Consider the following 27785-nt stretch of genomic DNA (forward strand, 5'->3'; position numbering starts at 1 on the left):
AACCTCATGAACCTGTATGACATTTTCCTCTGTGGAACACAAACAGAGACGTTAAAGGAATAGTTCCCCTAAAAATGAAAATTCTCTCATAATTTTCTCACCCTCATGTCATCCCAAATGTATATGACTTTCTTTTATTTTTAGAACAATATATCAGATCTGTAGGTACATACAATGCAAGTAAATCTCTACCAATTTTACCAGCCCCAACTAGTAGGTGGTGATATGCAAGAATGTGAATCGCCAAAAAAAACAAAAATGTGTAAGTGAAAGTTGAGATTTACATTAAAAAAGGACTAAAATATTGATCTGTTTCTCACCCACACCTATCATATCACTTCAGAAGAGATGGATTTAACCACTGGAGTTGTATGGATTACATTTATGCTGCCTTTATGTGCTTTTTGGAGCTTCAAAGTTCTAGTCACCATTTATTAGCATTGAATGGACCAACAGAGCTAAGATATTCTTCAAACAAATCTTTGTTTGTGTTTAGCAGAAGAAAGTAAGTCAAACTTCTGAGATGGCATGAGGGTGAGTAAATAATGAGAACATTTTAATTTTTGGGTGAACTATTGCCTTAAGCTGAATGTTAATGACAGCCTCAGTCACTATTCACTTTCATTGCATCTTTTTATCATACAATGAAAGTGGATTGTAACTGAGCCTGACAGTCCCTACCATTCTGCCTAACATCTCCCTTTGTGTTTCACAGAAAAAGAAAAAAAAAAGCCATACAGGTTTGTAACAACATAAGGGTGAATAAATAAAACATATTTTTTTTTTTTTGGGTGATCTATCCCTTTAAGACATAATAAAATATATAAAATAATAATAACAACAAGACCGCTCTATAAAAAGTACTGTATACAGACCAAATTTATTTAAACAATGTAATCTCACTCACAAATATCCATCTGCAGGTGTAATACTATAGCCTCCTGACGACAGTTACAACCCATTTTAAAATACACCCACCCCACAGGTACAAGGACATCAAAACTTTAGTGTGTGCTTCAGTTTTATATGTTCACAACCAGGTTCCAGGTTTGAGCTCCATGAAAATACACTTCAGTGGACATCCACTGGACTCAGACACGCCAGCATTCATCAGAAACCGGATCATTTAAAGAGCCATTTCACACGTATAACACAGTTTGGCAGTGTCACCTGACAGCAGCAGAAGAGTAAAGCTTGTGCATACCTTCAAATAACTGTTGGAAATCATCCCAGAACCATTATGGACAGCACCGGATCATGTTGACATGGAATTCCCAAAATTAAACTTATTAAAAAATAATAATAAAATCAAATAAAAGCAGCTCCCTTTTGAGTTTTAAATTTTTACATTAAAGGAACAGTTTAGCTCAAAATAAAAACTCACTGCCATCATTTACTCACCTCCATGTTGTTCTAAAATCCATATGATTTTCTTTATTTCGTGGAACACAAAAAAAGAACACTTTGAAGAAAGTTCACGCTGCTCTTTTCTATGTCATGAAAGCATATAGTGACCACGGGCTGTCAAGCTCCAAAAAGACAAAAAAGCACCATTAAAGTACCATAAAAGTCGAGCAAAATCTTGCTCTCTGCCATAGCGCTCAAATGTGGCACGCCAACATGCATTGCGCCAGGTTTCCCGTCAATGATGCCAAACATGATAGCTTTTTTGTCATTTTTGGAGCTTGACAGCCCCTGGTCACTATTTGCTTTAATTGTATTGAAAATAACAGCGTGAACATCTCCTTTTATGTTCACTGGAAGAAAAAAAAAAGTAATGCGGGGGAGTAAATGACAGAATTTTCCTTTTAGAAGCTGAAATATAGTCAAGAAAGTAGCTTTAAAAAGTCTGGTAGCAGATAATAACAATATACTGTAGGTCAAGAAACATCCCTTGCATAAAGAGGCCTTTCAATTTGATAATTTCCCAGATTTCAGTGCAGGAAAATAAAGCAATCTAAGGACGTCCGGGTCCTTTTGCACTCATTTCTAAGGTCATTAGATAAGCAACTATGTCAAAGCTTAGTCTTAACCTTTTGGGCCTCACAAGGCAGAAAAAGTCATTACATGAAATGAAAAAGAAGGCCATAAATAGATAAAATGTGTCAACTATGGGGCCTAAAAGAGGGTTGGTCAGTTCACATAAAATGTGCACACAGAAGTCTTTGTGCTGTTTTTGAAAACTCTAAAAATCACCCAAATGGCACATAAAGGGTACAAAAATAGTCCAACGAAATCACACAGAGTAGGAATCAAGACCTTGTGTGTATCCACATGTGTGGAATAGGCACAAACACAGGCCATTCACATTACTAACAGGTCTGCTTCATCCCCCAAAACAACATCGACAGGGCTGAGACACGTTTTCAAATAAACAGAATGCAAATCCTTTTCTAACCCTAACCCTCTGTATATCGTGATTCCTCTTAACCTGAACCGAGTTACAAATCCTGAAAGAGGTCACTGGGGTGGTAAAGGTCGCTGGCGCATCGGGGAAATGTGAGGTAAGGGCAGTTTCTCTATGGACGCGGAGGGCGTGAGGGAACTCTGCAGGTGCACCGTCTTGTGGAACAGTTTGTTACTGATGAGCACAACCAGGGAAAAGAGGCGGAGCTGGAAGTGGCTGCAGGAACAATGGTGACAAAAATTGATAAACAAAAATGTTGTCGCTTTCTTTTGTAATTCAAAAAGAAATACAAAAAGCAAATACTTACTAGAGTTTGACTGGTGTCTTTGCTTCATTAGCGCTGATGATGAAGAGCGGGAAGAGGATGGAGAATAGACAGCCACTGGAGGAAAAAAGCAAGATTCAAATCCGATAAACGCACATGGGAAAAACATACAGTTTTAATTATTAAATGTTAGATGTAAAAATGTCACAGAAACATGCTGAGGTGCACATCTCAAAATCCAAAAGGAAAAAAAAAAATTGTTTGGACCATTTTGCATTGTGACATGTCACAAGCACATTTTCCCTTAAATTCTCATTAGTGCAATATATCCGGACATTTTGTGCTTTATTTTTCTGTAATATCATCACTTTCAATGGTGATTCTCATTACTGTAATACAGTCATATTTTACTTATTACACCACAAAATTATACATATTTCATGATTTAAATCAGCATAAATTAAAGGCAGTGCTTTACACTCACAGTAACATATCATTATTGTTTATTCACATATCAGTAATGAGTTTTTGCATTAAAGGAAATGTTCACCAAAAATGAAAACTCTCTCATCATTTACTCACCCTCATGCCATTCCTGATATGTGACTTTATCTTCTGCAGAACACAGATGAACATAATTAAAAAATATAGGTCAGTATAATGCAAGTGAATGGTGACCAGAAATTTGAAGCTCCAAAAAGCACATAAATGCAGCATGAAGGTAACACATAAGAGTCCAGTGGTTTAATCCATGTCTTCTGAAACAATCTAATCAGTTTGAGTGAGAACAGACCAAAATATCAAATTTTTTTCACTATAAATCTTGACATCAGCAGTCTCCTTGGCGATCATGATTTCAAGCTTGATTACACTTTCTACTGCCATCTAAAACTCTGCGCATGCATCAAGCACTAGGAAGTGTATTCGAGCTTGAAATTATGATTGTGCCTAGAGAATGCAATGGCAAAATGTATAGTGAAAAAAAAGAAGAGTTATATTTTGGTATGTTCTCAACCAAAACCGATTAGATCACTTAAGAAGACATTGCTTAATCCACTGGAGTCATATGGATTACTTTTATGCTGCATCGATGTGCTTTTTGGAGCTACGAAGTTCTATTCACCATTCACTTGTATTGTAAGGACCTAAAGAGCTGAGATATTCTTCTAAAAATCTTCGCTTGTGTTCTGCAGGAGAAAGAAAGTCACAGATCTGGGATGGCATGAGAGTGAGTAAATAATAAAATAATTTTCATTTATAGGTGAACTAACCCTTTAAAAGTTATTTGAAATGGTGTGTGCTTAATTGAAATGAAGACAATTTCACAATGCAAAACAAAAATCAAATTGATCTTGACTGGTTTTGTGAGATTCACCCGGAAAGATGATGAAAATATGTTGCTGCTCTGCTATATTTATATCTTGCAAATTCAGAGAGATGTTAATCACAATAAGACCTGAACTTTGCCTTTAGCGTTAATAAAAATAAATGCAAAAGATTTTACCTTATGATATATGAAGAGGGCAGCGCAGTTAGTAGTGCCATGGGCAAACCAAAACCAAAATAATACGGCCAGTTCCTCTCAATGTTTGACAGCCTTTGGTGCATCTCAATTCCTTTAAAGAGAAAAAACAGCGATTTAAAAAAACCCCAACTTTTAACAGATAGAGATCTGATGTAACATCTATCAGAGGAGTAATAAACGTACCGTGATTAAACCAGCGATATTCAAAGCAGTAAAGTGAGTAGAGCAGAGACATGTGCAGGAGACTGACCAGCTGACCAATAGCATCAATGGGGAAGAGACTCACAATCCATCCCTAAATAACAGACAGAGACAGAGATAAGCAAGCTGAGAGAATCAGAGCACAGACGTAAAGAATCCAGCCTTTTTTCTTTTTTTTTTTACCTGAATGAGGAAGAGGGCCTGGAGCAAAAGATTGAAGAGCATGTCTGCAATGATCTTACTGACGCTGGGAAATGGCTGAACTTTACGTCCAGACACTTCAAATGCCAGATCAGCAATGTCCTGCCCAAATGAAACAGAACTAAATTCACAGACGCAACATTCCGAAACCAAAGATTAAACCTAAAATCTGATTGGATGAGTCATGTTCAGAGCTGTTGTACCATAACAGCCTTACGCTAATTAATTATTTACTTAGTGGAAGCAATGTTTTTTTGTGATGTATCTCATTTTGTGATACAAGGATGGCACTTGATTGATTTTCTAAATAAAATCCCATTTTAATGAAATGTTGTGTCCTTAAAGGAATAGTTCACCCAAAAATGAAAATTTTCTCATCATTTACTCACCCTCATGTCATCCCAGATGTGTGACTTTCTTTCATCTGCAGAACACAAATTAAGTTTTTTAGAAGAATATCTCAGTTCTGCAGGTCCATACAATGCAAGTAAATGGTTTTCAAGCTCCAAAAAGCTCATAGAGTCTGCATAAAAGTATTCTATAAGACTCCAGTGGTTTAATCCATGTCTTCTGAAGTGATCCAATGGGGTTTGGGTGAGAACAGACCAAAGTTTAACTTCTTTTTCAGTATAAATCTCAACATCAGCAGTCTCTTTGGTGATCATGATTTCAAGCTTGATTACACTTCCTAGCGCTATCTAGCGCTTTGAGCATGCATCATGCACTAGGAAGTGTAATCGAGCTTGAAATCATGATCGCCAAGGAGACTGCAATGGCAAGATGTGCAGTGGGGGTGGGGGGGTTACATTTTGGTCTGTTCTAACCCAAAATCGATTGGACAGAAGACATTGATTAAACCACTGGAGTCTTATGGGTTACTTTTATGCTGCCTTTATATGCTTTTTGGAGCTTCAAAATTTTGGTCACTATTCACTTGCGTTGTGTGGACCGACAGAGCGGAGATATTCTTCTAAAAAAACGTTGTTTTCTACAGAAAAAAGAATGTCATATACATCTGGGATGGCATCAGGGTGAGTAAATGATGAGAGAATTTTCATTTTTGGGTGAATTATTCCTTAAATATTTGTATTATCTAGTAACAATTTTACACAAGCAATAAAGCTTTAAACTACTTGAACACCACAACCAATCAGACATGTTCAGAACTGTCTCACCTGGAACCAAATAGCATTGACTATCTTACTAAGCACGAATAGAGGCAGAACCCAGAGAGCACTGAACACAGACGTCAGAATAAACTCCAGCCAGGACCACACATTACCATGCAATGAAGGGTCACCTGAAAGAAATCAGCAGGTGAGGGATAAATAAAAATTAAATACATATGGCATGTAAGTGATAGAGAGTGAAGACACATACCTATGATTCTAGCAGTGAGGGACTGTAGCAGTGGGATGAACACTCGATAAAACAACAACAGACTTAGCTGTGAGATGAAAAGAAACAAAACTTATATCATCAATAAATCTTTACTGTCAGATGAAATTCATCTTGTGCTTGTTCATGAGTATGCTGAGTTGAGACTGGAGAACGTACCCAAAACACACCCCCATTCCAGGCACAGCATTGAAAAATTCGACTCGCTAGTTTAGGTTCTCTGTGATAAGAAGTGAAGAAGCACATTATGTCATGATCACAGATTTAGAGTGCAGTGATTGACTGAGGTGAAACAGTGTGTCTACCTGTCCTGTTTTCGCTCATCGCTCTGAGCCCGTCTCATCGCCAGCGCCCCACTTGTTCTGCGCCTCCTCTGCTTCTCCCTCTTCTGCTGAATCCGGGCATCCAGCTTGGAGATGGTTGTGATGCCCAGGATGGAGTCCTTGATCCCCTGGAAAGAAACAGGAAGCTTAAGTTACTTGAGTTTGAAGGCAATTTGTGTGTGATATTTTAAAATCACACCAAAAACCACATCATCACAAATAGAAAAAGATTAGAACTCTAAATGTTTCTGTTGTGAAATTAAGGGGAACTTCAACAAATACCAACACTGCAGTTTAACAATGATGCTAACAGATCAATAATGACCTGTGCAGGCAGCCGTAATGATGTGATACCACATGGCTGTGAGACTTTACAGCATATCATTTATCACATGTAAAATTAGATTCTGACCGTAGCAACATTGCGGAGAAACGCTCTGACACTGTCTGTCATCTCCAGACCGGCTGCAGAGTCATCAACTGCAGGAGGGGCTGCCGGGGGCCAGGCAAGATCTCATGACAGGAGGACAGAACTCCTGCAAACTTTTTGGAGAAAGAGAAGACTTCATCTCTGTGGCTTATTTCATTTTCACACTTTCATTTTTGACGTTAAACAATCTGATCCGACAATTTGATCCAGCAGCCTTGAAAAAAAACCTGGAAAACACAATGCATGGAGAGATTTTTGAACTAAAAGAAAACAATAACATAAATAAATGTGCCTTATTATTTAAATATTAAAATCATTTCCACAAGAGATTCCACAAAGAGCAATTTCTAGCTCTGAGATTTTACATAGAACTGAGCATAACTACAAATAAATAATAATAATATTTCGACTACAACAATTCCCCTGACTTCTTCAAGGGACAGTTCACCCAAATATGAAAATTATCTCATCATTTACTCACCCTCATGACTTTCACAACACACAAAAAAAATATTTCTAGAAGAACATCTCAGCTCTGTAGGCCCATACAGTTCAAGTGAATGGTGACCAAAACTTTGAAGCTCCATAAAACACATAAAGGTAGCATAAAAGTAATCCATAAGACTCCAGTGATTTAATCCATGTCTTCTGAGGCAGTCCAATCAGGTTTAGGTGAGAACTGACCAAAATATATTTCCTTTTTCACTGTACATCTTGACATCAGCAGTCGACGATCATAATTTCAAGCTCGATTACACTTCCTAGTGCCATTTAGTTCTCTGCATATGCACCAAGCACTATGAATGATCACTGATGATCATTGAGCTTGAAATCATGATCATTCTTAGAGACAGCAATGGTAAGATGTATAGTGGGGGAAAAAAAGATTTTTTATATTTTTGTGTCTCATCCAAAACTGACTAGATCACTTAAGAAGACATGGCTTAAACCACTGGAGTCTTATGGATTAGTTTTAAGCTGCCTTTATATGCATTTTTGGAGCTTCAAAGTTTTGGTCACCATTCACTTGCATTGTATGGACCTACAGAGCTGAGATATTCTTCTAAAAATCTTTGTTTGTGTTCAGCAGAAGAAAGGAAGTCACGCATCTGGGATGGCATGAGGGTGAGTAAATGATGAGAGAATTTATATTTTTTATTTTTAAACTATTAAATTCCAGGTTTTCTATGACTATGAGAACTAGTTTTCAAAAAAACTCTATCACTCTAAAAGACCAATTTAAATTTCAGGCAGAATCAGATTATTATCACTTCGACTGTCAGAAAACACTATCATGAAGCTGTTTAGATGATCAGTAATCTTGTAAACAACAAACCCAACAGCATTAGCCAACAAATCATTAGCTGAGCTGCTAACAGAAAAAACATTAACAGACCATAATTAGACACAAATAACCATAGAAACACATGTCTATATATCAATCCAGTACACTGTACCTCATGTATCTACTAGGCTAAAATCTTCTATTCATCTGGATCATTAAATGTTACTCTCTTTTCCCAAGCTCTCAACAAAACAGCACCAGGCCAGTGCAGCTGCGCATGCGCGGTACAGTCTGACACATGCCGGGATTTGTAGTTTTTAGAGCTGCTCTGTTTTACAGGAACTACACTGTAGATACCGAAGCGACGCTATCTTTCTTCTTCTTTTTCTTCCTTCCTTTTTAATGGCGGATCGCATACTATCTAGTACATTACCGCCATCAACTGGAGACTTTGAATCAGAGACTTTCCACTGTTCCCCTCCCACCCCCAGGTCCTTCAAAGTTCAAGCCCCACCAGTACTACGTGTTCAGCTCCTCTAGTGAGAGCTCCAAACTTCTCACAGCCCATGGAGATGGAAGAAGAAACATGTGTTATAAATATTTATCAACTATATAAATATATAATATTTATATTCCTACATTTATGTTCTAACCTAATTTACAATCATGTTTAGTTCACTGTATTGTTTTAATCAGGCTCGTGTTTTTCAGATACTCTATCAATATTGCAAAATTGTTATTCATTCTAAGATTTAACAGATGCTTCAGCATTATTATCTGATCTCCTTCAATCCTTATGTCATCAATTAATTAATTTATTTCATTTGTAAGGCTGCACCGGAATGTCTACAACCAAAAGGCGCCATTTCCGGTAAAAGTCAAAGAACTGTGAGAATCAACGTCATAGAACTCTCTCACAAAAGCTGAAACTACACCTGAATATCACCACGTGTGATAAATTGCAAATCACCTTTTGCTGAAATCTTCACCTGAATATCACCACAGTGTGATAAAATGCAAATCACCTTGCTGCCCCCCTTCTCTCTCCCCCTTCTCCCCTTCAACAGCTCTGGACCAACACAAAGACGTAAGATTTATACGTAAAAATATAAAAAAATACCATGAAAACAAAGAATGCAACTGTATGTGTTTGATATCATTTAAGAGGTCTCTGTGCGACTGGTATAGTGGTCTCTTTCCCATGTTGATAAAACTAATGGTGACAAAGTTATAAGGTCTTTGCCAAATACTGCATAATTCTGGAGGTGTCTCCCCCTGCTTGACCTACAATTGAAATGATCTCCTGTATGTTAACAAGGTTAAACCCCAGGAAGTCAAGAACACATTCACCCCCAAATTCTCATTGTTCAAAGGATAATACCATTTGGTACACAATGTTTATTCTGTCTAGACATTTAAGGAAAGTTGGCAGGAAGCTCTAGGAATCTGTATGCAGATCTCCCATGCTGTACCGCTGCATGTAGTTTTGTCAGGTATGTTTCTTTGACTTGTCTTTTATTTTTAGTAATGCTTGTTTATTCTGATCATGTGAAATTGGCTTTGATTTGAATTTCTGCAACAATGTTTTATATCCTACCTGACAAATAAATTTTTATTATTTGATTTATTCTGAATTCCTCCGAAATCATTTATATAATTACTGGAGCTTTAATATAGGAGGAAGCCATTTAAAGACTCTCAGTTTGAATTTAAACCACTCAGGACAACCAGGTAGGACAACCACCTAGGACAGCCGGGTAGGATTTGAATTTCCAGGGTAATTCAAGACCAGGGTAGACCATACTGGAGCTTTAATATAGGAGAAACCACTCAGGACAACCGGGTAGGAGAAAGCCATTTAAAGACTCTCAGTCACTGCTCACCGCCCGTCTTAGCAAGTTGTATGTACGTGACTAAGCGGCAGTATCGTCTAGTTATAGACAAGCCAAACCAGACGATATTAGTTAACCCTACAACCGCTGACTAAGAACGGAACTGGCTATCCATTTTCAGGAGGTTTACGTAATTTAATAACAGCCGGCGTAAGTCTCCAAATATCGAAAGGACAATGAATAGAAGAGGATTTAGAGTAATCAATAACCTAAAAATGTTAAATTAAAAGAATGATCAGAAATTAATTAGAGCTTAAATATAAATTAGAGGTCAACTTAAAATTGGAGTCAGATTAATATAAAATTGGAGTCAGATAAAACGAATAATGGAATTAAAAGTGTGAATTAACAGTAACTGCTTTACTTCAGCGCTCAGAAAATACAGAACAACGCAGAGACCTTCAAGGGCAATTTATTGAAGTTCCACTCCGGAACGGATAGAAAATGATCCATTTTTACACATTTGTATATTTACTACACTGCATGATAACATGTTCTACCGTTTCACTGACTCCACAACATTCACATAAACCTGTTGGATGTTTTGCTATTAAATGCAATGTACTGTTTAGTCCTGAATGTCCTATTCTGAGTCTTGATATTCCACACTATTCTTTCCTGTCATCTCTTGAAATCCTGCCTTTCCCCACTTGTGTTTGAATTGAATGAAGATGTCTGCTTTTTTTGTCATTACTCAAGAAATTTTGAATTTATGAATTATTTGCTTTTTAATTATTGATTTATTCTCTGATCTACTATATTTTATTTGCATTTATTTGCAATATGTCATTTGCAATTGTTGCTGTCTTAAGCGTAGGGGCATCTCCCCCATCTCCACCTGTAACGCCACTACTGGAGAAGATGGATATGCTCCACAACAGATTCTTAATGCTTGCGACTGTATCTTGTCCAGTTTTCTTACAGTAACTGAGTCTTTGAGGCCGATCCATAAGCAATGCAACCATAGTCAATCACTGTTCTAATCACTGTTACTATATAGTCTTCAGAGCTGTTCTATCAGCTCCCCAATTACGACCTGACACACACATCTCATAACATTTAAAGTCTTTTTACATTTTTCTACTATTTTATCAATATGTATCCTCCATGAAAGTTTATTGTCAAGCCATAAACATAAGAATCTCACTATTGGAACTCTATTTATAATTTTGTTGTATAACCTCAAATTTAAGTTCCCATTTATTTTCTTATTAGTGAAGAAGTTAGTTTGTGTCTTTTCCACCGAATATTTAAAGCCCCACTCTAAAGACCGTTTCTCAACTTGATGTAGAGCTGTTTGCATAGTATGGACAGTATATTCTATATTCTTACCTCTAATCCACAATGCCCCGTCGTCTGCAAATAATGACTTTCCCATTCTATCGTTAATTGCTGAGAAAACATAATTAATCATGATGATAAACAATAATGGACTTATAACACTGCCTTGTGGAGTACCATTCTCTACCAGACCTTCACTAGATATGTTTCCACCAACTTTCACTTTTATTGTTCTATTTAGAAGGAAATTTTTAATCCAATTATAAATTCTTCCAATTATATTCAGTTGGACTAGCTTTATCAGTAATCCTTCATTCCATAACATGTCATATGCTTTTTCAACATAAAAAAATACTGCCACCTTTGTTTCTTTATTTACTAAAGCTTTCCTTATATCCGTTTTCTAAATATATAATAGGATCCAGTGTTCCTCTTCCACATCTAAAGCCACTCTGATATTGAGAGAATACATTTTCCTTCTCTAGGTGACACATTAACCTATCCGTAATAATTCTTTCCATTAATTTACATAAATGGACAGTCAAAGCTATTGGTCTGTAATTCAGTGGGTCTTCGGATCTTTCCCTGGTTTCCTTATAGGAATTATTAATGCTTCTTTCCAGCTACCCAGTAATTCTCCATCATTCCATATTCTGTTATAAAACTTTAAAATCACTGCCAAGGATTCCTCACTAAGTTGTTTTAGCATATCGTAACTTATTCCATCATATCCTGGAGCTGATGTTTTCATTCTTATTAATGCTCTTTTAAATTCAGGATAGGAAAAGGGAACATCCAATGGATCCACCATTGGTGGCTTCTTTGCTATGAGATTTGGATATTCACTCAGCTTCTACTCTCTTAGTTCTTTAAATTCCTTTGTCAGATTGTCTGAGCTATTAATTTTAATAAATATCCTTGAAACATATCTGCTTTTTCATCATGATTTCTTGCACTTTCAACATCCAAATTTAGCACTGGATATTGAAACTCTTTTCTGATACCGCTCAATTTTTTTTTCATATTCCAGACTTCCTGTATTGGAGTACTTTTACCTATACTATTTTTGTTCTCCTAATTTTCCTTCTCACCTCCGCTTGGGCTTTCTTATATTTTATATTTTAAGCCAATTATGTGTTTTCTTCAATTTTTTAAAAGCTATCTTCTTTTCCTTGTTTACTATATTACACTCTTCATTCCACCAAGGTACTAACTATCCCCCCTTACTTCGAGGGATACATTTTATTGCTGCATTTTGTATAACTGTAACTATTTTTGAATTAATTACTTCTATGCTTTGAATTATTTGTTTCAATCCCTCATCAGTCATTCCTAAAAATTCTTCCCAGTTAGTTTTTCCATAAATCCATTTACCAGCAACCTCCTGATTCATCCTCCTTATCTCATTTGTACTTATAATTGTACATACTTTTGGGAAGTGATCACTTCCAATCGTACATTCCTCTAATACTTCCCAATTTGTATTGCCTCCTAATGTGGCCGAAACCAGAGTTAGGTCTAGTACTGATTTCAAGCCTTTGTTAACATCAACCCGAGTATAAATGCCATCATTAATGCATACCAAGTTCTTTAAATCCATAATTTCTTCATCCACCAACCTATTTGTGTCATTAATTGTTCCTCCCCATATGGTAATATGTGCATTGAAATCTCCACACCAAATTACTCTATCCCCATTTAAACCTTCTATACTTTCTAATTCCTTTAGTATTAAACTTTGACAAGGGTTGTAAAAATGTATTATCACATTACTCCTATTTCCTATCCATACTTCCACTACTATAGTGTGACGAGGTGGAGGGCATGGCCGGGCCGTGAGGGTGCACGGCTGGCGCAGAATCAGATGATCAGCGGGAGAGCGAGATAAGGGGGGGCTGGAGGGTCGCTGCCGGCCACTGAGAGCCAGAGGAACTGCTGCCATCCGCCGGGGGTAGAGGGTGGAAGAGCGGTTGAGGACCGGGCAATAGCATATCTGGGGACCAGTGAGCAAGTTCTTTTCTCTCTCTCTCCTCTCTCTCTCTCTCTCTGTGTCTCCCGCTCACCCTTTCCCTCTCTCCATGCCTCCCCTCGTCTCTTCTCCAGGTTCCCAGGAGGCGGGGTGGACCACCGGCTGACAGAACAGCCGGAAGGGCAGCTTCTCCCCTCCAGAGATGGGAGTAAGTCAGTCCGATGGCACCCAGGCCTGAATCAGGCGAGGGAGGATTGTCACGAGGAGGAGGGCTTGGCCGGGCCGTGAGGGTGCACGGCCAGCACTGAATCAGATGATCAGTGGGAGAGCGAGATAAGGGGGGGCAGGAGACGCCAGTTAGAGAGAGAGAGAGATGCACGCGGCTGCGCGTGTGTGTGTGTGTGTGTGTGTGTGTGTGTGTGTGTGTGTGTGTTCGTCTTATGTTTTATGTTTTAAGTTTGATTTTGAGAGTGAATTATTGAATTGAGTGAAAAGTCTGAAAAGAGTGCATATGCTGCACATGAAGGCAAAGAGAATAAAAGCCTTACCTAAAGCATGTCACTGCTCCCTGTCTCCTCCTTTCCATACCCGGACCCTGACGTTGTATGGTAATCCTGATGTTCTTTCATTCTCTTCAGCATTCACCACTCTCTCTTTTCCTCTCTGTTGTTCTTTATATCCACCTTTTTCACAGCCCCTGCGTATGATACGCTGTACTTAGCTACCTCTTGCTGTATTTCCACTGCTCTTTTCCTAACCTCACAACCCCCATATGTCACACTATGATTTCCTCCACAATTACAACATTTCACTTCCACTCCCTCACTCCACTCCACATTTTCCATAATCATGTTCCCCATCTCTTCTTTGACTTACATACTGTTGCTATATGCCAATATCTTTGACAATTATGGGGGAGCCACATATGGTCTAACTGGATAACTGATGAATCCTAACTTAACTGATCTGGTAGGACACCTCCATCAAACGTTAGACGTACCGATAGACTGTCTACTCTACATCCGTCCCTGTTCATTTTCAAGTGAACTGACTCTACTACATTGCCACCTTCCAAATTTATTTTTAGATCTTTCATGGTTACTTCTACTGGAACTCCTGTAATTACTCCTCTCAACAACACCTTCTGACCTACACTCCTACTGCTTACTACTGTCTGTTTACATACCATCTTTATGTTCATTGCTTCTTTTTCTGACTCTCATTTCTGCGTTACCATTAATGCACCATCTTGTAGAACTTTTGCTATCGTAACCTCGCCAATTCTATTTTTCAATTCTTTTGTCAGATTTACCCTAGATACCCCTTCTGCTTTAAATTTCAATATTTTATATTTCAACCTCAGTTCCTATAATACATCTAAAATACACTGTGTACACAAAATAGTTACTCTCAGAACCTTAAGGACAAAAATGTCCCCATTGAAACTCATTAAATCTGTCCTGTTCTTCAAATGGAAAAAGTTTGTGTAATATTCAAAATGTTTTTTACTTACCAATTTAATTCTTAGGATGTAATTTATTCTCAGACATTCTTAGTTGCAAATAAAGAAATGTAATGTACATGTATTAATGTAAACAGATTTTTTTAGCTTCTTATGCGATGCACATATATTTATTTATTTATTTATTTATGGGTAAAATAAGAATTTAAATATATATGTAAATTATAATAATACAATATGTATACTATTTATTTATTTATTATTAAGATAACAATGTAATTATAATATATAAATTATAAAACTATATGTAAAGTTGTTTTATTTTTCATGACTAAAATAGCTATATAAAATACATAAAGTGTACAAAATATTATATGTATACTATTTACTTTTTATGACTAAAATAACAATATAAAAATATTGCATTGATTATAACAATAAAATATGTATTCAATTTATTAATTTATGACTAAAATATCCATATAAAATATATGCATTTTCAAAAGTTTAATAATGAGTAGTTTATTTATTAATTTTTTTATTTGTTTACATAAACCAAAAATAACAATATAAAAATAAATTGTGTAAATAACAGAAATGCAATATGTACAGAATTATTTATTTACTTATCTATTTATTTATGACTAAAATAACTTATGAAAATATATAAATTAAAGAAAATATCATATGTATTATAATTATTTATTCATTTATTTATTTTCTGTCTTCAAGCTTTACTATAATATAGTGTGTTTCTTTTGTTTTGTATCCAGAGCTCAGTCTGGGAAGATGAGGATAAATCGGACTATAGGGATATGAGTAAACTCTTCTCAGTTCACCCTGGGAGGAGAGAAGTTTTGCATTCTGGGGGGCTCTCTACACTACTTCTGTGTGCCCAGAGCTTACTGGAAGGATCGGATGGTGAAGATAAAAGCCTGCTTTCCTTCACTTGGCCGCAGAGGTGGAACTCTTATGACCAGGACCATACATAAGCTCTGATCTTGACCTCGGAGGATTGCCCAGGTGATTCTGATCTCAAATGTACTGTATCTTCTATTTGGTCAGTGTTTCCTCTTTATTAATTCCAAAAAGTAAAGCAGAGCACTAGCATACAGTAGCTTTTAAGTCAGGTCTTCAAAGCTTGTGTTGTTGACTCAAATTCCAGAGCAAATGCAATTAAAGTTGTGATGCAGCTAGCAAAGGGAACATTTGATCCATCTAAATTATGTTCTACACTTTTTTGATATGCATGTATGCAAGTTAATCATGAAAGGAAAAAACTTTCCTAGAGTTTGGAATGACAGAAACAGGACCTAAAGTACATTGTTTGTTTATGCCACAAACTTTTTTTTTCCTTTTTTTTTTTTTTTTATACAGTTAGTGAATAAACAATCATCTCTTCTATTTTAACCATTAAAAATAAATCCCACTTTCTACAGCTGTCTTTTGCATGATAGAGAGATGATGCTAAGGACCACATATCCAGGATTCATAGCAGCTGTAAATGTATACTACGACAAGCTCATTCCCAAAGTAGAGCCTTTTCAGGTAAGATTTCTAGAAACATGAAGATCAATTGGTGTTTTAAAGTTGTCTTGAGTAATCTTTGACATATCTGTTGTCAGTTTAAGAAAGGTGGACCTATCATTGCTGTTCAAGTGGACAACAAATATGGATCACATGCAAGAGATGGCAACTATATGTAATTTATCAAAGAGGTATGTGCTTGGAGACTCAGGTTCGAGGACAGGATTCATCATGTTTCAGTCAAATTTCTCCTCTCTCCCTAGACTTTGCTAGGTAAAAGTCCCATAATAAAATAAAATAAATTCTCTTTCACTTTGAAACACAGGAATTTATTTATTTATTTATCTTTACATTGCTTCATTGACATCTTGTTGTTCTTGTCAGGCTCTCGAGGAATGGAGCATCCATGAACTTCTCCTAACATCAGACAACCACGAAGGCCTAAAATATGGTGGAATCAAAGGAGGTACAAACATTGCAATGCAACTGTACATTTTAAACATGACATGTTATGTCTAATGTTTACAATAAGGCAATTAAAAAAGTTTGCTGTCTTCTCTCCATCACAGTCTTAAGAGCTCTAAATCTGCAGAAATTGAATCATGATTACATAAAATATCTGGAAACAGTGCAGGTAACACATTTGGTGTCAGTTTTGTAGAAGGCAAAATTATCCTTTTCATGGATATTTTGAAAAGTTTTGAAATGACTTTAAACGTGTATTTAAAAGCCCAAGAGTCCTGTACTGGTGATGGAACTCTGGACGGGGCGTTGTGATGGCTGGGGTGATTTACAGCATAGTTTCCCTGCCGAGGGTAAGATGCTTATTCAAGACGTTCTTCTGGCACATGATTTTTTAAACTTAGAGACATACAGAAACTTTATTATTAAGAAAATGTTTTTTTAGCAATCCTTGATGCATTTAACCACCTGAAATGCTCATTAAGGGCCAAAGCATTGATGACAGATCTGGTTGCCATGGTGAGAGAGATACTGAGGCAAGGCATGTCCATCAACCAGTATATGTTCCATGGAGGGACAAACTTTGGCTTCATGAATTGGGCACTGGCCAACCTCTCTTACAAGGCTCTGTTACAAGCTATGGTTTGTGTTACTCTCATTTTAATCTCAGTTCTTAAATCTGTGATGTGTATTACACAATATGGCCACCATGTGGCACTGGCAAACCTGTAGTTGCAGTAGATGGCTATGGTACAAGATTCTTAATGGGACAGTTCACCCAAAACTGAAAATTCTGTCATCATTTACACAACCACCCTCAATGTTGCTCCAAACCTGTGTGATTTTCTTACGTCCATGGAGCACAAAAGAAGATGTTAGGAAGAATGACAGCCTCAGTCACCATTAATTTTCATTGTATGCCAAAAATGATGCATTGAAAGTCAATAGAGACTGAGGCTAACATATGGCCTTACAGCTCTATGATACGTCTCTAGCTTTCTTTGTGTTGTGTTCTTGCATATATACTTACCGGCCAGTAGGTGGCAGTTGTGGTTCCTAGATGTGCATGCCAGAGAACAGAAAAAGTAGTTGAATGAGAACAGTCTGTATGGCTACATGTTGTGCACTGCAAATATATACCTCTCTTTTAGTTATTAAAGTTCCTTGCCTAACAAAAGCCTCTTCATTGCATCTCTACCATCAACCCAACAAATTGGCGATGAAGTACTTATGACTGGAAGATGGCTTCTGTTCCTTCTTTTCCCACACCATTTCTGCCATGTCCTGGTGAGCCATCCATACCCTCCGACACATGGCTAAAAAAAAATGAAAATTATTTGTAGTTGCTGCATCTGGAGACAAATGGCCAGTCGTACGCAAGCAGGCACTGCTTCTTCATTGTCTGGAGATGGAAGGCCAAAGATTATTTTATAATTTACCAAACCAAGGACAGTCAATGGAAGATGCAATAATGGCCCTGAAAGCACTCTTTGCTCCTCGACGGAATGTAGTGGCTGAGCGTCATGCTTTCAGGAAACGTGTACAGGCTTCAGGGGAAACAATCATACAGTACAGTGCTGCTTTACGGGACTTAGCAACTACATGTGACTTTGCAGCTACTCTTGATGAGATGCTGTGTGACCAATTAGTGGAAAATGTGACCAGTCATCGGATCTGCGAGCGTTTACTGCTAGAGACTGATTTAACCTTTGACAAAGCCATTACTTATTTTTTTCTCCCTTTTTCTCCCCAATTTTGACGTGCCTAATTCCCAATGCGCTCTAAGTCCTCGTGGTGGCATAATGACTCGCCTCAATCCGGGTGGCGGAGGACGAATCTCAGTTGCCTCCGCATCTGAGACCTTCAATCCACGCATCTTATAACGTAACTTGTTGAGCGCGTTACCATGGAGACATAGTGCGCGTGGAGGCTCACACTATTCTCTGCGGCATCCACGCCAATCTCACCACGCACCCCACCGATAGCGAGAACCACATTATAGCGACCACGAGGAGGTTAACCCAATGTGACTGTACCCACCCTAGCAACCAGGCCAATTGGTTGCTTAGGAAGCCTGACTGGAGTCACTCGGCACGCCCTGGATTCGAACTTGTGACTCCAGGTGTGGTAGTCAGTGTCTTTACTTGCTGAGCTACCCAGGCCCCCGACAAAGCCATTACTATTGCTACTCAAATAGAAGCTGCTGGTGAGCATGCCAAGGTGATTTCTGGCAATCGCTCAGTCATTGTTCAAGTAGTGTATGCAAAGCCCACACCTGCTGCTGGACGCCGCTGCAAGAGACCGCCTCCAAAACCACTGTCTGTTGCTGGGTCTTTAAAGCCTCCTGCATCTACTTCACCAGCCCTTGCCTGTTAACACTGTGGATCTACAAGACATATTGCTAATGACCACAGGTGTCCTGCTGCATCAGCAAAATGCAATAATTGTCAAAAGATTGGAAATTGTTCGTAGGTGTGTCGCTTTGGACAAACACACTCGGTACACCAAATTGACTTACCTGAGCTTCAGATCCTTTATGTGCATGACTCACTGTCTGATAAAATGTGCTGCACTGCTGCTATTACGACTGCAACTGCCTCTGTACCAGTGGAGTTAACTGTGGATTCTGGGTCCTCTGTATCCATCCTGCTGAAATCTGTTTACAACACACACTTCAAAAATGACACATTGCTGCCTCCTTTGGTAAAATTGGTGATGTATTCCTGTGATCCGATCCCCGTACTTGGTTGCTTACCTGTCACTGTCTCCAAGGATGACACCACATGCTCCACATCGATCTTTGTAGTTCAATCTGGCACGGCTCTACTCGGAATGGATCTAACAAAAGGTCTGCACCTGCGTTTCGAAGGCTGTTCTATTCTGCCAGCACCAACACCGACATCGGCTCCTGTAATGCGCCTCTCTACTTCAACGTCTTCACCTGCTCTGGCTTTGTGCACAAAGTAAAAATTTCTACAGCTGTCGCTCCTGTGCGCCAGAAACTCCGCCGCTTACCTTTATCTGTCCAAGGTACTGTCAGTGCAGAAATCCATCGTCTCCTTGAATTAGGCATCATTGAGAGAGTGGATGCCTCGCCATGGGTTTACCCGATTGTTGTTGTTCAGAAAAAGTCGGGTGGCATTCGTATGTGCATAGATCTATGGGAGCCCAATAATGCTGTAATTACGGACAGCTACCCACTGCCGCACAGTGAGGAACTGTTGTCCATGTTGCGGGGAGCCACTCCCTATTCTACAATTGATTTGGAGAGTGCGTATTTTCAGCTTCCACTACACGCTGCAATCTAACTGCTTTCATCACTCATGGGGGCCTTTTTAGATTTCAAAAAATGTTGGCAACAGTTTTGCAGGGACTGCCAAATTTGGCTAACTACCTTGATGATGATTCTCTGGGGTTTTACACAAGATGAACATGACTGCATGCTCAAAGATTTTGTTCAGTGCATACAAGATGCTGGACTACAGCTGAATCAATCGAAATGTCATTTCAACAAAACAAGTCTATGCTTTCTTGGCCATATGGTGACAGCGCATGGAATTCAACCTGACGAAGAATATCTCTCTGCCGTTCTTCATGCCCCAGCTCCAAAAGATGTGCCCCAGCTCCATTTCTTCATCTGACTATTATCGTGGGATAACAAATTCATCCCTAATTTTGTCACAGTAATGGAGACATTGCGCGCTTGCATTCGACAAGGTACTGTGTTTATCTGGTCGGTGGATGCTCAGCAAAGTTTAGAGACTGTTAAACAGCTGCTAAATTATGTGCTTAAATTATGATGTGACTTACCGACCTGGATCACAAAACAACACTGCCGACTGTCTCTCCCATTGGCCTCTGCCTGCGTCGGATAAGGACTGTTCCAATGCTGAACCTGAATTTGTTGTGTTTTTGTCCCCTGCAATATCAGCTCTGTCTCCTGCTGAATTTGCTTCTGCCTCTGCATCCTGCTCGAAACTGAGTATATGCACAAATTGTTTATGGTTGGCCTCCTACTTCAGCTGCTGTGGGCACGGTTCTGCGCCCGTATTTTCAACTTTATGTAGAACTGAGTGTGCAGAAAGATTATGTATTCAGAGGCTCACGTCTTGTCCCTGTCTCGTTGCGGCACATCTTGGTGAAGTTGGCTCAAGAAAGCCACCAGGGAATTGTGCGCACAAAACAGCACCTTCGTGAACTGTATTAGTGGTGAAACTGCACTGATTGCTTGGTGAAAGAGCAAATCAAGAGCTGCCAAATGTGTCTGTCTTCTGACAAGACTGATTAAAGTTGCATTCAGTCTGCCGGTCTGGATGGGAAGCCGTGGAAAATCTCAGTCACAGAATTTCTCCAAGTCTACCTTGCCACGTCACATTCTGCCACGGGACTTTCTCCCTTTGAGTTGTTGCATGGCACAAAGATGTGCACTCATCTTAATGTCCTTCCTCCTTCCATCACTTGCAGTGATGCCCGTGCACTTAGTCAGAGAGTTTTATCTCTGCAAAGGAAATTAAAATATACACTGACTCTAAACGTGGAGCTCGCGTCCCTGACTTTGAAAAGGGGGACTGGGTGCGTATGCACATTCCAACACATTCCGAAAGCGCACACAAGATTTTCCAAACCACTTCAAATCATGCACAAACTTGGTCCATGTACTTACTTGTTGTACAATGGGAAGAAGCCTCCTGTGCCTGATGCTCCTCATACAGCTTCAGCCCATGTGAGAAGACCTCCTCGTTTGCTTGAGGACTATGTCACTAAAATGGGTGAATTCACTTCAATTGTTCATTTTTTTTTTATTTTTTTTTTTGTTAGACTGGTATTCATAAGTCATGTATTTCATAATAGAATTGGAAGTGTAACACGTACACACACTGTTGTCATACTCCAAAATTGTTATTTGTGGTTTTGGTTGTTAATAATGTAATGACATAACTAATTTAGTACTGCATTATTGTCATGCTTGGGGTTTATCATAATCTAAAGAATTATTAGTTTTGTCTTAAAGAACTTTTGTATAGATAGTATTGTTTTAAGTAATGGGGGAAAGATGTGCATGCCAGAGAACAGAAAAAGTAGTTGAATGAGAACAGTCTGTACTGCTACATGTTGTGCACTGCATATATATACCTCTCTTTTAGTAATTAAAGTTCCTTGCCTTGCAAGAGCCTCTTCGTTGCTTCCTACCATCAACCCAACACTTTGTTAAGGCGGAAGCGGGAACCGGGTAAACATCCAACGTAAGACTTTTATTTCTCCACTTTTCAGTAACACACAAGGGTTTGCTTTTCAGCATAATAAAAAAACACACAGAACACTCTGCTGTTTGCGTCTCTCTCTCTCACTCTCTCCCCTCCGGCGGATTGGATTGCCCTTTTATCACTCTCCAGCTCTCACGGCAACACAAAACAGCTGTTAGAGGTGATTTCCCACAGGTGTCAATCCTTACCATTCTTCCTTTCCGACCACAATCTCTTTTTTGCTCCTGGAAAAAAGTAAGCCCAACTTGAGTGTGTGTGTGTGTGTGTGTGTGTGTGTGTGTGTGTGTGTGTCGCGTGCGTACGTGCATGTGTGTGTGTAAATAATTACAGAATTTTCAGTTCAATTTTGAGTTTGTGCACTAATGAATCATGCACATTTGTTAAGAAAGTAAATTTTTATTTCATTGTTGTCCTTAAGCTGTCAGAAGTAATACCTCATTCAAATCTTTTATCATTGCCAACTCACCAGATTTCTTAGCTGATTTTCTGTGTTCTGCAGGCAAAACACTGCCTGAGATGTCTGGTCTCTGCTGGAATATGAGGCGGATATTATGTTTCAACACCTCTCACTATGGGACGCTCTGCCATACACACCTGAGGTATGGCAACAAGCTCATTATGGTTTAATGTGTAGAATACTCAGATAGACATCTCAGGAAAAATGCTCTCTGTTAATTGAAGCCATTGTGATTGCCGTTTTAAAATATTTTTTATATAGAAAATGTATGAAATATGTGGTTGTACCATGGTACAGTGGTGGTATAAAATGGTATTACCAGGGTACTTTCTATTTTGACATATACCATGATATTGAATGATTACCATCTTAATTGTCTATTGTATTTATAAGGTACTCCAAAGTAAATTCAAAGAATACCATGGTATTACCATGATACATGTCCAAAAAACATTGTATTACCATGGTTCGTGTACAAAAAAACATTGTATTACCATCGTACGTATCCAAAGAACATGCTATTGCGGTTCATGTCCAAAAAATATGGTGTTACCATGGTACGTGTCCGGAAACACATGCTATTACCATGGTATGTGTCCAAAAAACATGGTATTATCATGGTACATGTCCAAAAAACATGGTTTTACAATGGTACATTTCCAAAAACATGCTATTACCATGTCCAAAAAACATTGTATTACCATGGTACATGTCTAAAAAACATTGTACTGTATTACCATGGTGCATGTCCAAAAACCATGGCATTACCATGGTACATGCCCAAAAAACACATGCTATTACCATGGTACATGTCCAAAAAACATTGTATTACCATGGTACATGTGCAAAAACACATGCTATTACCATGGTACCTGTCCAAAAAACATTGAATTACCATGGTACATGTCTAAAAAGCATTGTATTACCATGGTACCTATCCAAAAAACATTGTATTACCATGATACATAATGGCTTATTAAACATACTAAATTATGTTTTTTTGAAAATGTAAAAATGCAAAAAGATTTCTGTGAGGGTTAGCTTTAGGGGTAGGGTTAGGGGATATAAATTATCATTAGATCTGTATAAAATCCATAAAATGCATGGAAGTCTATGAAGAGTCCCCACAATGATATAAAAACAAGTGTGTGTGTGTGTGTGTGTTGATCATCAAAGCTTTGGGTTTTAAAATCACAAAGAAGTCATAACCTCTCTCAAACACTCATCATAAATATCATCATATTTATAATCTGTTTTCAGGTATTGTTGGGGACATTTTATTGAATAATACACCACTTAGAGGCTTCACAATCTATAGCCTGAATATGACTTCCAACTTTATTGACAGGTTTGTAAAATATTTCATGATAATGTGATGGGACATAACAGCAATTGCATTAGGATTCAGAGAAATCTTAAAGGGATTGTTCACCCCAAAATGCAGATCCCTTCCATTAACACAGCCTTATGTTTAAAACCCAAATTACTTTCTTTCTTCTGTGGAACACAAAAAGAGATGTTAGGCAGAATGTCAGCTTCAGTCACCATCTTTTTTCCATACAATGAAAAGTGAATAGTGACTGAGGCTGATATTCTGCTCAACATCTCCTTTTGTGTTCGAAGGACGAAAGTCTTATGGGTTTGAACAACATGAGGCTGAGTAAATGTGAATTTTAATTTTCAGTGAACTGTCCCTTTATGAATGATTGTACGTTTGATTCAGCTTGAATCGTACTCCTTGGAAGTTGCTCCCTAAAAAACCAAGTTTCCCAGGCTTTTTCCAGGGCAGAATATTTGTGAATGGTTATCCCAGTGACACATTCATCAAGATGCCAGTGAGTTAAATTCTTCACAGATCTCAAGTCTCTCCACTTTTTCAAGATTTTAATGCTTAAATTTGGTTTGAAATCATGTTTAATGAATAATTATGTGTCCAGGGCTGGAGTAAAGGTGTAGTCTTTATTTATGGACAGAACATTGGACGTTACTGGGATACTGGACCACAGCAAGCTCTGTTTCTGCCAGGACACTTCCTCAACAACGAACTAAGTTAGTTTATAGAAATATTTCTTTCTTGATAATTTCTGCAGCATCTGTCAGTCCTAAGATCCATCTGTTGTGTTTGGCTGTGTGTTTTTGCCATGTTTAGTACTAAGGTACTGAACCCATGTGATTTTCTATAAGTTTGAATCTAACAAAAAATATGAGCTTTATCATAACACATTCAGGGCCGGTGGAATTGTTTCCTTGGATTGCACATGAAAATATAATTAAAATATAAACAAAAATGTAGACTTTTAGCAAATCAGTGCAAATTCTGCAAGATTTGTTGTTCTTTTTCAGGTGATTGTATTTGAAGAAGCAGAAGCAGATTTTAAAATCCAGTTTGAAGACTCTCCTGATATGGGAATGACAGTTGACATTTAACAAAGTAAGTTCAAATACGTTTTAAAGATAACAACATGAGGATGAGGACACAGACTATCAAAGACACTGCCTGACCAAGAAATTGTATTGTTATATGACACTGTTGGATTTTTAAGCAAGACATTTGTATTATAAGCATGGGTTTGCATTCCTTGACATTTCTAAAAAATATTTTTTTATATATATATTTTAAAATATTTATTGTGTAATTTCTAAAATAAAAAGGTGTGAAACTTTCTCTTTGAGTTGGACTGGCCATTTGTGTGTGTGTGTGTGTGTGTGTGTGTGTGTGTGTGTGTGTGTGTGTGCATGGGTGGGTTTGAGTCGTTTACAAGGACATTTTTTTTAGGTTACAAACTGGTAATTACAAGGGTATTATGCTATAAATGCGGTGCACGAAGACATTTCTAGTGTCCCCATAATTCGAATCGCTTAAAAAACATACTAAACGATGTTTTTTTGAAAATGTAAAAAGAAAGTTTTTTTGTGAGGGTTAGGTTTAGGGGTAGGTTTAGGGGATAGAATCTATAGTTCACACAGTATAAAAATCATTATGTCTATGGAGAGTCCTTATAAAGATAGCCGCACCAACGTGTGTGTGTGTGTGTGTGTGTGTCCCTTTAAGTTTACTTTGTATATGAAAGCTTAAACTGCACTGGCCAATCAGGAAAATGTACAAACATTACTCAGTTAAGACTCTCAAATACAACAGAGCAAGTAAAATTATTGATCTAGTTTTTTTCCCAATAAATTCCACAGGCACATAGTTGTTTCACAGTACACTGACTGTAGATTCCAGCGTTATATTGCTTTCTCTAAACACTGAAAAATGTATTTATACCTAACTGAAACTGGTTTTAATTAGTGGTGCTTGCAAAGGCAAGCATTAAAATTATTTTTGCTTAAGGTTAGGGGTTTGCTTTAACCTCAAATATTAAGCTTTGGCCCTAACTCATCACTCACCGTTTGTGCTATTGACATGCATGATACCTCAAACCATACAGCTTATTGAGGAGAGGTGTGCTTTTACTATTCTAAGTGATCGGACTGACAGTTTTCTCTTGGATGCTTAAACTGGTGAAAAAAAAAAAAAAAATCCATAAACTTACATTAAAGGAAGGACTTGAGTCAAATGTAGGGAGTAGATTATCATAGACACCTTGGAGTGGGCTCCTTTGACTTGGGCTGGTAAGCAACCACTCAGAACACCTTAGAAATTGCATAGCAATGTGCTTACAACCACTCAGAACATCTATGCAACCACATAGCAACGCTCTGGCATAGTGGTAGTGAGTTTTGCATGAGCAAGTTTTATGCTCTCTTTTGATAGTAAGACAAAATAGTAAGACCTGCATTGTAAAATTTTTTTTTTTTTTATCCAAGCTTCATCTGAACTCCCATTCAAACCATCATTGTAAAGCTATTAGAGCAAAAGCTTTCCAGAGCATTTATCAGGAATAAAATACAAACATACTGTGCAGAACTACACCATTTCACTCAGAGAATTTCCTTTTTAATTTCCTTTTAATCCTTTTTAAGGAGAATTTTTTTTTTTGTGCCTCAGAGGAAAATGGAGAATTGCTGTTTGCTTTGTGTTATTTGAAAACTCCAGTGTGTCTCAGATGAGGTGAAAGTTCACATTCAGTGAAGTGAACAATGACATTTTAGTTTTGCCTGGGAACTCCAGCATTGTCCAACTTGCAATACTGTGAAATAAATGTAAAAAATACAGCATGGTTGCAGTTCATCATATTTCCATGCTGACATCTGTAAATCCCTTTTTTCCTTCATTCACAAGCACAGGTCTTTCCGTTCGGGTGTGCCAGACCAGGACCTGAAAAGAAAATGGTAAAACAAAATGTTTTTTTAACACACTTTTTTCATCATTATGTATAACAACATCTTCGTTTCCAAGTTACAATAATTCCTGTCATGTCTTATGTTCTTGGATGAGATAATTCAACTGACAATGAAAATTCTATCAACACTTACTCACCCTCATGTTGTTTAAACCTGTATGACTTTCTTCTTTTTGTGGAAGATGTTAAGCAGAATGACAGCCTCAGTCACCATTCACTTTCAATGCATGGAAAAAATCTGCAATGAAAATGAATGGTGACTTAAATAAACATACAGCCTAACATCTCCTTTTGCCTTCCATGGAAGAATGAAACTCATACAGCCTGCTGGAAAATCCAGCTTAAGCTGGTAGCTGTGTTTTGAAACAAAGTAGCTGGTTTCTAGCTGGTACAAGCATCTCATTAGGTGGTCCAAGCTGGTCTTTAACTGGTTCAAGCTGGGAGACCATCTTGGACCAGCTACCAGCTGGTCAGCTCAAGGTGTTCAAACTGATTTTTACGAACCAGCTTGGGCAAGCACAAGACCAGCTTGGACCAGTTTAAGACCAGTCTGAACCAGCTCATGACCAGATTGGACCAGCTCCTATGTTCCAAAACATAGCTACCACCATAAACTGGATTTCCTGCAGGGACAGGTTTGGAATGACATGAGTTAAGCCTAAAGTATACTTTGGTCAGACAGAGCACGTGATACAAATTTTGTTATCAGTAGAGTGCTCGAGCACTGGATGCATGCAGCCAGATTTATTTAACCAAGCGTACTCTGAACGCACAGTGTGTGTATGCGCCTATACTTATTTGCACTAATTAGTGGGTCCACAAGGTGGCAACACTCACGTTGAGCTGTTGCTGTCACAAAGTAGCGCAGATGTAATTGCCGGTAAACAACATGAAATGAAGGTGGAAGCTACAACAGTGGATGTGCATGTCAAGAGCGCATGTGTAAGGGGGTCAGGAGATACCTGCATTTAAAAAACTTGAGTCTGACGGAATATAAAGAAATCTTTATGGGTTTAAACTCTTGAAGAGAAATAGTCCAGTATCTCATGCGTCAACCACCTGTGTATGAGCGCAAATTAAGCATACTTTGAAAGACTGCCATTCGGCTGTATGCATACGCTAAGCATTCGCATGAAAACCGAAGTATACT

At 38.1% G+C, this 27785-nt stretch overlaps 2 protein-coding genes and 1 pseudogene across 4 annotated transcripts in view; 1 reads left to right on the top strand and 2 right to left on the bottom strand.

Annotated features, from left to right (window-relative positions):
- Positions 1 to 8331, bottom strand: LOC127432887 (etoposide-induced protein 2.4 homolog). 2 transcript variants are annotated; one of them, XM_051684392.1, is made up of 11 exons: positions 8208 to 8331; positions 6733 to 6863; positions 6303 to 6448; positions 6157 to 6217; positions 5980 to 6046; positions 5775 to 5899; positions 4582 to 4701; positions 4381 to 4492; positions 4177 to 4288; positions 2715 to 2789; positions 1 to 2623 (listed from the first exon to the last, which is right to left on the bottom strand). In XM_051684392.1, the coding sequence occupies exons 2-11, from the start codon at positions 6772 to 6774 to the stop codon at positions 2461 to 2463; spliced, it is 1023 nt and encodes a 340-aa protein (XP_051540352.1). In that variant the 5' UTR covers positions 6775 to 6863; positions 8208 to 8331; the 3' UTR covers positions 1 to 2460. The 2 variants fall into 2 exon arrangements, with proteins under 2 accessions (XP_051540352.1, XP_051540351.1); XM_051684391.1 differs by having other exon boundaries at positions 6733 to 6977; positions 8208 to 8330.
- LOC127432269 (beta-galactosidase-1-like protein 2) lies at positions 7585 to 24776 on the top strand (annotated as a pseudogene).
- Positions 23625 to 27785, bottom strand: part of LOC127432893 (galactosylgalactosylxylosylprotein 3-beta-glucuronosyltransferase 1-like) — a 10766-nt gene continuing 6605 nt past the window's right edge. Inside the window, exons 8-9 of one of the 2 annotated variants that reach the window (XR_007895806.1) lie at positions 26773 to 26873; positions 23625 to 26610 (exon numbers count right to left, since the gene is read on the bottom strand). Coding sequence is in view for 1 of the 2 variants with exons in the window: in XM_051684402.1 (XP_051540362.1) it covers positions 26524 to 26610 (87 nt within the window). In the remaining variant the exon portion in view is untranslated. The remainder of the gene's footprint in view (positions 26611 to 26772; positions 26874 to 27785) is intronic. The other variant, XM_051684402.1, reaches the window with a different exon arrangement.

This window comes from Myxocyprinus asiaticus, chromosome 42, assembly GCF_019703515.2.
Source record: "Myxocyprinus asiaticus isolate MX2 ecotype Aquarium Trade chromosome 42, UBuf_Myxa_2, whole genome shotgun sequence".
NCBI lineage: Eukaryota > Metazoa > Chordata > Actinopteri > Cypriniformes > Catostomidae > Myxocyprinus > Myxocyprinus asiaticus.